Source organism: Danio rerio, chromosome 12, assembly GCF_052040795.2.
Source record: "Danio rerio strain M-AB ecotype USA chromosome 12, GRCz13ab, whole genome shotgun sequence".
Lineage (NCBI taxonomy): Eukaryota > Metazoa > Chordata > Actinopteri > Cypriniformes > Danionidae > Danio > Danio rerio.
In genome coordinates this window covers 18,445,697-18,462,887 of record NC_141032.1, presented here as the reverse complement: position 1 = coordinate 18,462,887, position 17,191 = coordinate 18,445,697, and the positions used below count along the sequence as shown (strand labels likewise).

General features: G+C 38.1%; 1 protein-coding gene across 2 annotated transcripts; it reads right to left on the bottom strand.

Annotated features, from left to right (window-relative positions):
• Positions 1-446: 446 nt before the first annotated feature.
• On the bottom strand, positions 447-15,755 carry znf281b (zinc finger protein 281b). 2 transcript variants are annotated; one of them, XM_087275003.1, is made up of 7 exons: positions 15,532-15,665; positions 12,804-13,216; positions 12,566-12,679; positions 9,172-9,295; positions 8,983-9,066; positions 8,775-8,893; positions 447-4,149 (listed from the first exon to the last, which is right to left on the bottom strand). In XM_087275003.1, exons 2-7 carry the CDS (start codon positions 13,173-13,175, stop codon positions 2,485-2,487), a joined length of 2,478 nt encoding a protein of 825 aa, XP_087131129.1. In that variant the 5' UTR covers positions 13,176-13,216; positions 15,532-15,665; the 3' UTR covers positions 447-2,484.
• Positions 15,756-17,191: the final 1,436 nt, after the last annotated feature.

The window sequence follows — 17,191 nt, the reverse complement described above, 5'->3', positions numbered from 1 at the left end:
TGTGTGTGTTTTTTTGGTGTACCATTTATACAAAAATCTACTAATTGCCCGTGAAAAATAAGAGTAAACAATGTACATTCATGTTTAATCCTTCATTTACATTAAAGTATTGAACTTAAACGTAAATAGCAAAGGACCTATATTTTGACTAAAATCCCTTTGTATGTATGAATAAATATAATTCAAACTGTTTATATATTTTGTCAATAAATGGAGTGCATCATCCATAGCAATAACATTAAAAATTAAAATTTATCAGCTTTCTTTTGAATTCAGAGCAAAAACACTTCCCATTCCTGCATGCTCGAAACTTCCACATACTCCCTTAACTTCTGGGACATCATTATTACGGAGTTAAACATTAAAGCTTGACAACACAGTTAAGGGCAGCTGATGTCAGTGACTGGAAATGACACCACTGCTGAACAAATGCGCACAAAATAGGGTTTGTTTTATAACAAAAGGTTTTTATTGGCTTACCTAATCCTTTATAAAGTCATCTGACATGTATAGCCCAGTGACAGAATTTAGACTGAAGTTGGGGACATATATGCTACAAACATTTGGTGCAATAGTCATCAGAGGAAAGCCATAAAAACAACTTCATATCATGCATATCAGAAACAAAAATAAAACAAAAACATTTGTAGTGTTTTTGTACATTATTGTAAACAAAGTCTCTCTAGAAATCATATCAAAACACATGGCGAGTAACAAAAACATGGGGGAAAACGAGACGAATCATGAAATTCTAGGGATTACTCTACAATGAAACACTGCTTGGCATCGCCGCTCAACAGAGAAGAAACAAAATAGAACAAATCAAGTTTAACTGTAAACACAGGTGGCATTATATGATTACACAATAAGCTGACGCACACTACAATATCTCTACTACATGAAACATCCCTGGTTTTCTCATTTTTTACAATGATATGAGGTATATTAAGGTCAATCCTATTCTTCCAGCCACTTTTTTTATTCGCTTTCTTTTTTTCTATAAAAGCATGGAACAAGTTTGGAGTGCAGCATTCAGACTTTGTTCTTTACGCCATCACCTCGATGGCATTTCCGTGGGACCGGTTTACATAAAAGCCAGGGAAATAAAATAGGGCAAGACCACCAGAATGTCTGACATGGGACATATGGCCTCGCTGCACGGGCCAAAAACCAGGAAGACAAAGCAGCTCACCAATCGTTCCAAATTCTTTCCCTTATACATTGCTCATTTAAAAACAGCACAGGTTTAGGTCCTTATTATTTGCAGCGATTTCCTTCGCAACAACTTAAAAGAAAAGCTCACAATTTTCTCAAGCATTAAATTCAAAACTACACAATGAGAGGTAGGACTCCATTTGTTCCTGCTCAACCCAAGTCAAAACAGTCATGATACCTGAAGACTTCCAGAGCAAACATGCTTCAGAGTCGTCCACAATTATATATAAAAAGTGGCATTCACGTTCATTAACAGTGTTTTCATCTAAAGGAACAAAATAGAACCTATGAATATTCAAAAATGCCCTTTGTTATGGCAAACATGCCGTTCCCTCCCCCACTTAAAAATCACAGTTTGCTTCATCAAAAATAATAGTTTTGCGTGTCCTGAATCTGAATTCTTGCTTTCAGTGGTTTATAAAAGTGCTTATTTGATTCCTTGAGAGATCAAAGTGATGTCAGCTGACAAGGAGTATAGTTTAAAGGGGGGAAAATGACTGCTGACCCTGAGAAAATGTTCTGCTGTTCCATGTAGCTACAAATAAATATCTACATACGTTAAAACACTTCTATCTGGCAACCGGTATGTTTTGTGTGAGTGTGTTTTAAGCATGGCCCTTAGGGATAAAAGTGTTTTCACATTGATATAAAAAGTACCATAAGGTGGAAATAGTCACCAGTGTCTGATCACTGAATACACAGATTCCTGATTGGCTTAATCTTTTACCTCAAGGAATTTCGAAAACAAAAAGCGTCACTGTTATTTTTGAAGGTACACCTGCAAGAAAGAGCACTAGTGCACCTTGTTACAAAAAAAAAAGAAAAAAAAAAAGTTACTGCTTTTACCTGAGTAATACTTTAGATCATTGTAACAGACAATACTTTTTTGCCATTGAATACTGGGCCTATCCCTGACATGTTATTATTGTAAATCATCTTTAATTATTAACTTACTCTTACAATTGGACTATGAATGCTAAGACATACAAGGTTTCTTTAAAAAGTCCTTCACTAGCATCTAATTTTGCTGGAAATTTCTGTTTAAAATCTATTCTTACATACACTACACTCATAAAACAAAATGTCTAAAACACATTAAAAAGAAGAACATGAAAAATTGCATTTGAGGTCTTGTAGACCTTCCCTGGTAATGTCTACTATCGACATTTAATGGCAGTGTAATAATTAAAGTTCTACTCAGCAAGGAGTGGGAAGCATTGGGAGACAGTCCACGTCCCACAGAACAGGGTCAGGTGAGTCCCTTAACCTTTACCTGTAGCTTTGGCTTGTGGGAGTTTTGGATCCTGAGCTAGCGGGCTCGTTGACATCTGCTAACAGACTAGTATACCCTGAGAATTCAGACACGGGAGTCCGCTGTATCCTGTGGTCAACCTCAACAACACCTACTCGTGGGTCGCCGCCGTAACCTAGCGGAGTTCGCCGACCAGACTTGAACTGTGAGCCGAAGGCTTGGGCGAAATTCTCTATCTGATAGGTGACCTCCTTAGATGGCTCCAGAGCAGTGAGGTCAGAATAGACCGAGCCATTAGATGAGCCCCCGCTGGGGACATTGCCATTGTTGCTTCCATTGGCTGAAGAGCTGCCATTCTTGGTCTGCTGGTCTTTCTGGCCACCATTTGTCAGCTCTTGACTTGTGAGAGAATACGGTGGCGAGTGCTGCTTCTCCAGCTGGTCAGTGAGCTCTTGAGATGGGGTAAGCTGCTGGTGAGGAGTTGGCTCCAGACTGCTGAGATGAAAAGCTTGCTGGGAGGATGGCGAGGCATGAGATGGTGATGGAGAACCAACCAGCATTCCAAAATGAGACTTGCTTAGGGAAGTTGAGGAGGATGGAGCAAGAGGGGAAGAAACAGGCTGTACAAATCCACACTCTAATGGAGAGGTGGTGTAGAGTGAGCTTGCAGGGCTACTGCTTGAAGACATGAGGCTTGGGAAGGGTCCCGAAGGGCCCAAAATGAAACTGCTGCTGTGGCTGGTTCTCTCCAGTGTCTGAAGCAAGAACTTGGAGTACTCGTTCATCATCCCACTCTTGTCTCCAGAGCCAGGAGATCCGTCATCCGGACCCAGATCAGAGGTACCAGTGGCAGGCTGCAATTCCACATGGTGTGAATCTTGCAAATCAAATGTCACGTCATGATGAGAGCCGTCAGATTTGTGGCTGTAGTGGTCCAACAGGCTCTGCAGCACCTCATCTGGAATACCTGATTTGTCATGCTTGTCAACACTTACCAGAGGTGACGTGTCAAGCAAGGCCAGCGTAGGTTCTCCGATGCCACCTTGAATGACTGTAGGCTGCGGAAGGTGGACGGAGCTGAAGTCAGCAGTGGCATTGCTGTTAGCAGCATGCAGATACCGTCTCTTTTTCAAAAACTGCATGGCATCATCATAGTTGCTGCTGTTGCCGCCTTGTTTGGTGCCACCAGAGTTTTGAAGTAGACCGAGACCATCCATACTTCCTGCTCCAGACATATCCATAGAGCTTGACTTCTGTGTCAGCAGTTTCTGCTCATGACTGGCCTCCTCAACAGAAACTGAACACTTATCCATTCCCTTGCGGCTGCCTTTTTTAAAGACAGGCTTGGGTGTGCGTCCACCATGCTGGTTATCCATGCTTGCCTCAGCTAGAGCCCCTGAAGCTGTCCCTGATCCACTGGGGATGTCCAAGTTGTAGTCATCTCTTGCCATCCTCACTCCTGCAGCAGCTCCTTTCTTCCTTCGCCGCTCTCCTCCGTCATTGCCAATTTTTGATTTGCCCTTCTTACGTGGCGGGCCGCTGGTGTTTCCCTGAGCGAGTAAGTAGCTGCCTTGACCCATGTCCTCATCTCCAAGGTCCAGCATTCCTGGGTCTAGACCTTTCTTTATGGCTTCTCCACAGGTTCTCTTGTGCTTCAGTAACCGATCAGTCCGTGAGAAATACTGCGGCACAAGAAAAAAAATGCTTCAATAAATACTACTCAGTGCACTTATTAAAAGATATGTAAACAGACATATAAATTATAATACAACTCAAGGATCTCTGTTTAATAACCTTCAAGTAGCTTGGCTTCTTCATAAAAATAATAATAAAACAATTATATATTAACATTTCTCATTAGTATTTGAATCCTATTCAATTTTAGGTAACATTAAAACCTTTATTTTAAAGCAAGAGTTGACATTGAGAATTCTTATGGTTGTAATATTGTACGTCCACGCTCATGTCATGACTGAATTTGTGAAAAGCATTCAGATGCAGCCAGATACGACAATTCTATGGCAATGCAAAAGCTTCAACGCAATCACATAAAATTTCACAATAAAATCATAGGCAGAGGAAAACATTTCTTTCATTGCCTCTCCCTCATAACCGTTACTTATACAAGTCATGAATGTATACAAAACATGCAGGTTCTTTTTCAGCACAGGAAAACCAGTACGACTCGTCAACCTATGTGTGAATTAAAACCTTGTACAATGTAAACTATTATCTCTGCTGACTGTCATGCATGACACATCATACCATCCATGGTTCAAATTCAAACAGGTTGCCTAATCACAAATACAAGCCAACAGCTCTCAAACATTTTTGACATGTTAAAAAACAAGCTGAGCAGCTTAAGAGTTTCGCTTTATAAGTGTCTCTCACACAGTACAACCGTGGCCATATAAGCATCAACAATGACCACACGACTTCTGACGGTGAAAAAAATAATAATAATGTTACACAGAAAAAAAAAATCAGACCATCTATGCCTGCCTTTAGTCAAAAGAAGTTTTCTGTATTATCTTTACTACTAAAAGCTAGGCATAAAAGTATACTGCGCAGTGGGTAGCACAATCGCCTCACAGAAAGAAGGTCGCTGGTTCGAGCACCAGCTGGGTTAGTTGGCATTTCTGTGAGGAGTTTGCATGTTCTCTCGTGATTGCATGGGTTTTCTCCGGGTGCTCTAGTTTCCCCCACAAGTCCAAAAACATGTGGTACAGGTGAATTGGGTAAGCTAAATTTTCCGTAGTGCATGTGTGTGAATGTGTGTATAGATGTTTCCCAGAGATGGGTTGCAGCTGAAAGGGCATCTGCTGCGTAAAACATGCTGAATAAGCTGGCGGTTCACTCCGCTGTGGCGGCACCAGATTAATAAAGGGACTGGGCCAGGAATGTCAAACTCAATTCCTGGAGGGTCGCAGCCCTGCACAGTTTAGTTCCAACCCTAATTAAACACAGCTGATCAAACTAATTGAGTCCTTCAGGCTTGTTTGAAACCTACACGCAAGTGTGTTGAAGCAGGGTTGGAACTAAACTGTGCAGGGCTGCGGCCCTCCAGGAATTGAGTTTGACATCCCTGGACTAAGCCAAAAAGAAAATGAAGGAATGAATGAAAGAATACCACTAAACTTTTCTGCTAGACCGTTACTATGGTATATTTAAGACTTTTTTTTTTTTTTAGAAAAACAGTATCACTGGCAAAAAAGATTTGAGAGCAGTACTCACAATACTGTGTAGGGCTGGGTGATATGGGCAAAAAATCATATCCAGGTATTTTTAGGAGGAATGACGATATACAATATATATCCGGTATTTTCCCATAAATGGTTACTTGAGAGTTAAAGCCTTTATTATAACATTAATAAACATTTTTTGAGCAAAATATAATTCTAAAACAGGGGTTTCCTTCCCCGTTTACAAATAAACAGCAGCACAAAAAATAACAGCTGCATAAAAATCGTTGATAAATAAAATACAGTACAGGTTTTTCTCCAGCTTAAAACATATCAAATTATAAAAAGTCTTAGATAAATAAATACAGTACAGGGATTTTTTCCTGCTTAGCACTATACACAGCACTACTGTGCTTTTGTGCAAATAACAAAGTAAACAGAACCATAGAAAATATAGTTACGTTGTCAGAGCAAAAGAGGAACCACTTAAATAGTAACACAATCAAAAAATAATGGTAGGATAGAAAAGAACCACACTGAATGTAAATATGAAATAGTATTGTCACAAGTAAAGTGTTGTTATAAGTAATCCTGTATACCACAGTTGTGTGATTTACAAACAACAATTAAATCAGCTGTATATGTTTTTTACTTGCACATTTACATGTATGTATGTATTGTGCACAATTATTAAACAGTAAACATATTGAAGATATCTAAAAAAAAAGTCTTTCAGTCTATGTAAAAAAATGTTTTACCTACATTTATTTTATTTTGACTACACTTGTTTAACTAAATATTAAATAAAGAGAATAGACTATAGACAGGGCTTTACATTAACACCTGCCAAGTGCGGGTAGATTTCAGCTTTGGCGGGTTAGACAGACAATTCCACTAGCCACTTTGGCTGGTTGAAATTTTTGAAATTGTAGCTTTCTTAAAAGCAGGGCTCAACAATATAAGGATGACCCAATATGCGTGCAAATGTGATCTTAGAATCGAGAAGTAAAATAATTGTGATCACGCGAGCAGAAGAAAGCAAGCGAGTACCGAATGAGAGGAGGATGATCACTCGTGCTAACAGCTGATGTGATGCGCGCTACTGCTTAAAACGCGTGTGCGCTCCCGTGTCTGGAACAGGGTCTGGAAACGTAACTATGATCGGTTCTTTCAAATAGATTAGACAAAAAGTGATGAACATGCACCCCCATTCCTGCTGTTTTCAAGCACTCAAAATTTGTCTTTTTGTAAGCATCACCGGTTGCTTTCACTTTGAACAGATTATTAATTGGCCTAAAGTTAACCGCATGTGATCATCCTTTCATTATCACACACAATGTGTTTTTTGACCTGCCTACGGTTTTATTTGTTTTTTATTTTTGTTAAAATGGTTTAATCATCTTTTTTTTTTTTTACAATATTGCTTTAATGGGAGATTAACTCTCCATTTATGTGCAGTTAACTAGTGATCCAAAAGATCTTTAGCCAGGACAGATGACTGTGCATATTTTTAATACATGACAATAGTTATTTATTTAAAAGTTAATTGCTTTTCTTTCTTTTTTAAGAAATGTTTTGTTAAATAAAAGGTATATTATACAGCTATATTTTGCTTGTTTTTACATATTTCAAATTTGTGGCTAAGAAATAACTATTTAGTGTGGTTATAGAGATAAATTTAGTAAATCCTTAATTTTGAGCTCTGAAAAGGGCGAAGCAGTGGCGTAGTAGGTAGCAAGAAGGTTGCTGAGTTGCTGGTTCGAGCCTCGGCTCAGTTGGCGTTTCTGTGTGGAGTTTGCATGTTCTCCCTGCATTCGCATAGGTTTCCCTTCAAGTGGGTTTCCTCGCGGTGCTCCGGTTTCCCCCACAGTCCAAAGACATTCGGTACATGAACGTGGGTATGGATGTTTCCCAGAGATGGGTTGCGGCTGGAAGGGCATCCGCTGCGTATAAACTTGCTGGATAAGTAGGCGGTTCATTCCGCTGTGGCAACCCCGGATTAATAAAGGAAATAAGCCGACAAGAAAACGAACGAAGTTGTGTGAAATAAAAACTAATTGCAATATAACACTGAAATCACAACCCATTTGCTCATGCTCATTGAGCAAGCTCACATTCGACACACAAAAAGTTAAATGAATGAGGAGGCATGGAGACATAACACAAAATTTAAATAAAGTAATTTTACCATGTCAAAGTCAAATGTATGCATATAAAATTTATTTTCCCAACAACAAAATTATGGCTAGTGAAAATGCAAAGTGGCAAGTAACATTGGAGAACTACTAGCCACAGTGGGCGGTGATTAAAAAAGTTAATATGTCAAGCCCTGACTATACATATGAGAAGTAACGAAATAGTTAGAGTTCTGTGATGAAATGCTGGTTAAGCATATAAATGTAAACAGTCTTTATAACAGACCAGAACGCAGAGCTAAATGTGCTATAATGTAAATGTAAAGAAGAGACCGTCATGTAATAAATGCTGAACTTATAATCAGTTAATATGAGGTGGTTACACTATCGAAATGTGGTATAATTTCCTCCCATTTGGCGTTTTTAATTCTTTTGAACACATTTAGGTGCTGCTTGTCAATTTGACAAGGCTTCCATTTTCGTTCTTGCTGGCAATTGCGGAAGAAATGATCGATAAAAGATTTCTGGCAAACCGATGTGACAGCTGCAGGCGCTGTGTGATGTGCGTGCATGCGAGAGGGAGTCAGATTTGTCCAGTAGTCAGATTCAGATACAACACCGGCACTGCATGTTCCTCCATGTCGTGTCAGTGTTGGGTCGTTCGTAAAACGATTAGTTCATTTTGAACAAATCTTTTGGAAGACTCATGGAGTAAATCATTCATTTGCGCAAGCGTTTATTTGTGCAAGTGGAGCTTGCGTGCTGCCTTGGTCAGTTTCGCGCAGAATGCGCACATGAGGCCTCAAACCATATCGATATGAACGATTTTGGATAATACCGCATCATGTAGGTGAATCATATCGATATATCCCCAGGACTCAATATACCGCCCAGCCCTAATACCGAGATATTTTTATCCAAGGTTATCATACCATCAGAAACTTATGAGGGCCCATGCCTACCAAAAAGCAAATAAGAATCATCCATTACCTGTAGACATGTGTCACATTTATATGGCTTTTCTCCACTGTGTGTTCTTTTGTGTCTCTCCATGTGGTACTTCTGAATAAAGCGCATGTTGCACTGGTCACAGCTAAATGGTTTCTCCCCTGGTAAAAGTAAAATGTGTACGTATATACATTAGCACCATCTAAATTTTTGCTAGTGACAAGTATAAGACAAGAGTAAACAGGCTTACCGCTGTGGATTTTCTCGTGCCGTTGCAGTAGATACTTCTGTATGAAGCTCATATTACACTGACTGCACCTGAAAGGCCTCTCACCTGTACAATAAAAAGCAAATCCATTTTTCAACAATGTTAGTAAACAGCAATACGGTTTGAACGCAGCTTAAGTATGACTCTGCTGCCAGTTATATGCACGCTCACCTGTATGAATAAGCACATGTCTGCGCAAATGATAGGAACTGCGGAAGGCTGCACTGCAGTGCTCGCATATGTGCGGTTTAGAGCTGGGAGAGAGGGGGCCAGCATCCCCATCCAGCATAAGTGTCTAAAAACAGAGATTAGAAAAAAAAATAAAAATAATAATATTCAAACTAAATTTAGGGTCAAGCAATAGTTCCTCCCTAAAAAAAAAATGTTACTTTTAAATCAATATAATCTTAATATCATTTCAAATCTTTTTTTCTTGCATGTTTAAAAATAGAATTTTGCTTACAATTCTGAGTAAAACATTCACAAATCTGACAACTGTGGTATTAAACTCCTTATTGTCAGAATATGGTAACCATTCGACAAACAGGTCAGGTCAGGTTTAGTCATACAATAAATGTGGAAAAGAGGTGTTAAAAAATGTAATGATATAAGAAGTGACTATTTTGAATATATAGTGTTAAGGCTGGGCAATTAGTTGAAAAGTAATCCGTATCAACATTCAGACCCTATAATTGATCAGGTCGATTTTCCCCCCTAATTTACTTTCCCTACCATGTGGAGTCATGTCCCCACTCTGTTAAGGCAGGTTTATACTTCTGCGTCGTGCGCGCGCAAATAGTCCCACATAGTTGCATACCCGCACACCTCTTCAAAAACGTAACTACACGTCGAGATAATGCAGTGTAAGCTCTGTGATTTGTCAACTTGGTAGAGATGACGAGAGTTTAAGGTTGATGTTCAATAAATTATCATAGACAGAAGATAGTGTGTGCACCCTTCATTCATAAATAGCTCACTTGTAATATGAGTGCATGTCAGTGAACTATAAATGAGGGCAAAAAAAAATAAATAAATAAACCGTTCAATAATAGGAGTTAAATTGTTAAATTATTTGAGATTTGGATTTTAGGCCAAATCTCACAGCCCTATGTAGTTTAGGGTACAGATTTATGAATGCTCCACTTATTTAGTTTTATTTATGGGTATATGGACGTGGATTTCTGAGAAATGTTTAACAATGCACAACATTGATTACATGGTTCTTACATAGTGTACCATGCCTGATACATTATTAGAGTTTTCACTTGTCAAACAATTATACTCAAAAAATTGTTTTGCCTATATGACAGATCTGATACTTTGTCATAATTTAGTTTTTTTAGAAGACTGAAGAACATACTATACTGTGTGTTCCAAAATGATCTGATAATAACTTTTCCATGGTTATTAATATTCTGACATGAACATTCTTTTAACCTTTTCTTGACTCATGGGTTTACATCATCTTAACAAGCAAATCAATACAAAATTATATTAAATATGTCGAACAACAGATTATAACAAATGTTTTATTTAGCACTAGAAGCTTTGTTCCCAGCATTGGGTTGCAGCTGAAAGGGCATTCACTGTGTAAAACATTTGCCAGAATAGTTTGTGGTTCATTCAGCTGTGGTGACCCCTGATAAATAAGGACAAAGCCAAAGGACAATGAATGAATGAACAAGCACTGCTGTGCATTGCCACATTGTAACTGGACATTACCATAAGGACAAAAAAAACATGAATGGATAAACAGGTAATACAGGGTTTCTGCGATTTCACAAAGTCAAGTTTAAGATTTTTAGGACCACTATGAATGAAATTTCAGACTTATACATAGCTAAACGCTAAGAGAAAAGGATTTTTAATTGCTCCATAAAAAAATAACAATTTAGTTATTTATTAGAAATATTCACATATTTTAAAAGGTACATGATGTTTTTTTTTTCAACATAACTTTACAACATAAATTGTTTGGTATTTTAAGTTAGGGTTAATCTTTTAAAAACTATAATAATTAAAATGTAATACATTTTTCTGTGAATTTAAGACTTTTTTTATTTAAAAGTGCATTATGCAGTATCCAAAACAAAAGCAAGAACAGGTTACCAGATTAAGGACCAACAGGAGCAAGCCTGACTATCGAGCCTAAAGGCTAATATAAACCGTGCTCTATATAAAAGCGACACCATGCGAATATTTTCCATAGTAAAAGGAGTTTTTGTTCTAACCAACTCCTCGAATGAATATTTTAGAAACAACTTCTATTTCTTGCAGCTGAACAACAGGAAAAACTGACAATGACCACCTCAGGCAAACCTCATGTGTTTTTTTTTTCAGTGTTAAATGCTAATAATGCGAGTTTGAATGCTATTTTATGTGACATTTATTGCCACTCTACTGAAAGCAGCAGCAGATCATCTCAGATCCTGAAAATAAAACAAACCATTTATAAACAGACCTGTGACTCAAAACCAACACATATCAGTGATTCAGCATCAACATTTAATAATGTTAAAGAGGTTTATGAACTAATTAGTTTTATATACTATAAGCCTTACCATTTCATGAGTAAGTGCATATTCTGTGCTTCTGAATGGCTGTATTTAAATTTCTGTGGCGTTTCGTCTGATGCAAACAGCCAAACTGCTTATCACTGCAAATCTGGTCAAGTAGCGCGTTGTTAGAGCATGGGGTTACAAAGTTACCTGCTCACATTATGTTTACGTTCATAATATTTATAATATTTGTAAATTAAAAACCTCATGTGGAACTCTGAATCTGCATCTCATTTCAGAGGCTGCTACTGTCCACTGGAGGTCACATTTTGATCACAGATGCATGCTTTTAGAGCCTGTCTGACTGACTGAATGAAATACATGGGTTTCCATCAAGGCAACCCAGGGTGCTAAAATATATTTGGCTAAAATGGCAGTGGGTGGGTTAAAAGAACCAAAACAAAGACAGCATTCTGGCACATAACAGAAATCTTTAAAGCAGAGTATATGACTTTACCATTGTTTTCAAGATGAACAAGAACACTCACTTATGTTTCTTAAATATCTGCAAAAAATATTATGGTATTTTTATACTATAGTAGTGTTAAAAACTTACATAGAGCACCATTAAGACACTTTAAGACCCCATGGACACCTTGCAATACAATATTTTTTACAAGTGGTCGCCTTAACATTGAGGTATCATCACAGTAGTTCTGTGGTGGTGTTAATGTCATGATTATGTATGACAAAAAGAATTTACAATAGAAATATTTAACATAATGCATAATTCTTTTTTTAAAAGAAAGAAATTTACAATGGAATTATTTAACATAATGCGTGAATGTACATAACAAACATAAAGCAAGCTAGTTGTCATAGGCCACAAAATATTAACCTAATAGCAAACCAGAAGGAATAATATTTTAGGGGAAAATAAATTTACTTAAACCACTTTTTTGTATGCATGATTGTTTTCAAAAACTTTGCAGGACAATTTATTTACATTTTTATTTAATCTGGAAAAAAAAAACGTGATTCAAATTAAATAAAAAAGGTAAACACACCTTTCCCGAGTCGCCTTGTTTCCTTCTGGCTTTCCCCTCTAGTCCTTCTCCATTTGCTCTCCTTCCTTTTCTAGGCCCAGTTTCCTTTGGGTCTTTCCCCAGTCTTCCAGAGAACTGCTAATGAAGCACAGAAAAAATGGCTTTAATAATAAAAAATAATAATAAAAACCTAGCAATGACATTACAATACTGAGGACAACATTCAATGATAACTCATCCATCCTTCATGTTCACTTACGTTGCTAAGGCTTAGGTCATGCAAAAGCATATTTTGGTGGTTGCCAAGTGACATGTCCAACATATCAGTATTTTTTCCTCCTGCTGTCCCAATTCCTGTTGTATACATTGGGAGGTGGTAGTCCAACTCATTGAGCTTCTCCTGTTTAATACCCATACTGTGGAGAAAGCCACCACCATGTTCAGGAGAGTCACGCTCCTTCTTCAGGATCATCTCCTGGGGCAAATCTGCCATAGAGGTCTGTGAAGTTAAGCGCGTGAAGCTGGTCACTGGAGGTAAATGGCTGAACATGATCATGCTTGGGGTATAGTTGGGGTCCATGCCTCCGTTCCGTAAAAACTCATTTCCTAGCTTGTCCTGGATGATACTCATGCTTGGATCTTCAACAGGCTAAAGTTCATTGGCAAAATATCCTATGAAAAAAAACAAGAAAAGATGTGATTGCTTATCAATAAAACAGTTCATCCAAACATTTATTTGCCATTTACTCATCCTCAAGGGTTTACAAACCTTCATGAGATTATTTTCATCTAAATAAGATATTCTAAAGAAAGTTGAAAACATGTAAACATTGATGTCCTTGGTATTTGTTTTCCAGTTTTCTTCAAATTTATGTCCTTCAAACATATCTTCCTTTGAGCTGAACAGAAAAAACTAAAACAGGTTTGGATTGGAACAATGGTGAGCAAATGGTGATATAATTTTCTTTTTGAGGTGAATTATAATTTTAAGAGATTCGTGCAACCAATTACAACACTGTAAATTAATTATTAAAAAAAAAGGAAAATATAAAAAAATATGTATTTTAGTAGTATTTTATTTTGCAACGCTTCACTCCAAATTGATTGCTATTAGAACACTAAACTGCCTGATGATATTACCCACTCTGTGCATGACATGCAGTCATATGATCAGGCTTAGACTAAGGCAACTCTGATAATAATGCAGCTTTTATGAAAAAGCTAAATCAGATTTACGGCATTGCCGCTATACTTTATTTTCAAATAAAGTTCATCATGTTCATGTCACCAGGGGTGATCAAATATCTTTGACAATCAAGGTTATAATTAACATGCGTGTCAGTGATGAATAAACACCTCTTAAAGGTCAGAAAGACTCCAGAGCTTTGCCTCCTGACTGAGGGAACTGACACATGAAAGCTGACAAAATCAGACATTGTATGTATGCATCTAACTAATACACACACACACGTATACAAATACACACACATATATATATATATATATATATATATATATATATATATATATATATATATATATATATATATATATATAAACAGAACACACAGCAAGCTTTCTCGTTGCAGTTAATTTCTTTATTGTCACATTTGTAATTTGCATGGTCGAAATGGAAAGAGTTGTACACGTTTAAATAATTAAGTCTATTTCAGACTCAAACATTTATTTTTAGGGAAACTATGATAGCAAGAACTGAATTCAATTGAACCAAAAAAGAATAGCAATGCTTTAGTTCGGAAAATGGCTAGAAAGGACGTTAAATTAGACTAATTAACTGTATACAAACATTCATTTTTACAAAATCTCTTAACTAACGTTGGCATGATAAACGTTAACGTTATATTAGGAACACTTGCTTAAAAATGACGACTAAGAAAAAAATGTTTTTGAAAATAAAAGTAAAATTTTTTCAATAAATATTTCACACACCCTTCACATTTAATTTTCAATACTTTAGAAAACGAAGGAAGAAAAAGAAAACACGGTCCAATCTCGAGTCCGTGGGTTGCCGCAGCATTGTTCTATTGTGATCAGCTAACGTTAATGGAGAGCTGCTTAATCTTACTGATAGGGTCCGGTCTTTTAGTAGATAATACTTTATATAGTCAAAGTTTAAATGACAGTGGAACTTTAGTTTTACGTCGTTTCTATGTTTGCAATCTACTTTTAATGGTAAACTCGGTAGAATATAACCAGTTTTAACAATAAGGGCTAATCTTGTCGTTCATCACAATTACCAAACACATCTCCGTCTAAATGACTCCATTAGCAGCTAACGGCTAACTAACGCGAGCGAGATAAAAACTTTACTAAGCTTTTGGACAAACTCATGTGCGTGCATACATGCACTTCACCACATAAATACACAACATACTTAAAACAGAAATTAAAAGAAATCCCAAAACGAAGTGGTTTATTGAACCAAGTGATGAACGGGGCTAGTCAATAATAGCATGTAGATGAAAGAGCTACTGCTAACATCCCATCTCCACACCGCACGCGTCGAGCTACATCGCACCATTTAGAACAAACCAACTCCGATTAACCAAAAATCGTGAGCTTTGAATTTACAGTTCCATTGATGATAACTGCAGCGTCGTAATTACGTCGCCTCTTCCGTGCACGTCCTGTACATGAGTATGATATATAGTGACCATTGATCCATTCGTCACCATCACTAATTATAGCCCACACACAGTAACACAATCCGCCAAGAAAATGCGGCGATAAAAGCTATGGTAAAACCACAGCAAGACGGGTACGCATGCAGATGCAGGCTAAGATTTATTTAAGAAAAAAGCGCTTCAGATCGCCTCGGTCGCATGCGACAGAAACAATGATGCTCGGCGCTGAAACGCATCTCTCGCTTGAACGACTGTGATTTCATTTGGAGCTTTCAGCTGCGAGCAATCCCTCATGTTTACAATCTCGGCACAAATAAATAATACAAACGCGATTCCACTTACTTGTACATGGCCACGGCCGACTCGCAGCGTTCAAATGAATCTCCACGCTCGATCCTTTGAGTTATTTTACAGCCAAAACAATGTTCCCTTGCAGCTGTTGGCCTCTTCCATGTTGTGTCGACGCTGGGAATTATGGGTTGAGCGGACGGGTCGTGAGAGGAGACAGACGGATACAGGCAGGACTAGTCAAACAGGGGGCCACTATGCAAATGAAGATTGTGCCTGAGCATCTGCGACTTTGTTCTGCGTATAAATGAGTTCTTTACATCATTTAAGGCTTATTTTATTGTTCATATTTTATTATGAAGAACGTGATCATGTCGCACTATAACAATGCATTTACTTATGACTATAGGAAAAAAAATAGGCTACAATTAAATAAATTTACATGTACACTTAGCTTCAAAATATATATTTTTTAAATATCCACAAAGTTTACATCTTATACCTAATGATTTAAACATACATTTTAGGTTGATTAATTAGTAAAGTTAATTTTCAAGGCTATAGCAACGGCAACCACAACTAACTATGTCTATTTTACAGGGCTGTTGTTTCAGGTTTGCCATAACAATTCAAGGCTACTTAATTTATTTCAGTAATAAACAACTGGGCTGCAGCACCATGGCGCAGTGGGTAGCACAATCGCCTCACAGGTCGCTGGTTCAAGCCCGGCTGGGTCAGTTGACGTTTCTGTGTGGAGTTTGCATGTTGTGAAGTTTCATAAACTAATTTCGAGAGGAGCATGTGATATGATTGTGCACCGCTGGCCACTCATCCGTAATCAGTAATAATCCAATCAGAATCATCCTAGCTTAATATAAATGGATCACTTTCTCCTCATTGCACTACCTTCATTTTGGAAGAATACCCCCTTCCACCCCATCTCCTCCTTTTTCTCCCCTTCTAAAGGGGGAGCGATCGAGACCTACCTGATCTCGGTCCTTCTGATATGCTTCTAGACCGGGCGGGAGCCCTGGACTCAAATATCTCCGGGGGTTCTCTCCCGGGACAGCATGCCAAACCTGCTATAAGTGCCAAGCATATCTAAGTGGGAACTCTTGAAGTCCCCGTGTTTGTGTGGGTTTCTTCCGAGTGCTACGCTTTGCCCTACATTCCAAATAATAATAGTAATTCCTTACATTTATAGCATTTTTTAGACACTAAATATGCTTTTTACACATTTTTAAGGGGGATCTCCTCATTCACCACTAGTGTGCAGCATCCACCTGGATGACGCGACGGCAGTCATATTGCGCCAGACCACACACCCGCTGATTGGTGGAAAGCAGTGCTTAATTTGTGAATTGTGAGGTCCTGGCAACAGATCGGGGTAACAGATCCAGCATGTCCCCGACGATGTAGAGGTGCAGAGCTGGGGGAGTTGGGTTGGTATGGGGGTTGTCACAAACAAAAAGTGGGTCGCGAACGAAAGTAAAGAGCGGGGGGGTTTGTCCCAGACGAAAGTGAAGAGGGTTGGGGAGTCGCGGAAGAAAGTGAAAGTAAACGGCAAACGGGGGAGGAGGGCAGTTGAGGAGAAGGATCAGAAAAATGAGGTGCAGATTTCAGAGGTGTGGAGGAGACAGTGATAAAGACAATTATATTATATGGAGATTATTAGGAGGGTATCATGGACAGAGGCCAGTAGGCAAATTTAGCC

What these genes read in the sequence shown, in the direction of transcription:
- znf281b (XM_087275003.1), bottom strand. Translation starts at nt 13,175, where the DNA reads ATGAGTATCATCCAGGACAAGCTAGGAAATGAGTTTTTACGGAACGGA. An exon ending in AACAAGGCGACTCGGGAAAG is followed by an intron (nt 9,296 to 12,565) that starts GTGTGTTTACCT and finishes CTCTGTTTTTAG; the next exon opens with ACACTTATGCTGGATGGGGA. An exon ending in AATGTGACACATGTCTACAG is followed by an intron (nt 4,150 to 8,774) that starts GTAATGGATGAT and finishes CTTGTGCCGCAG; the next exon opens with TATTTCTCACGGACTGATCG.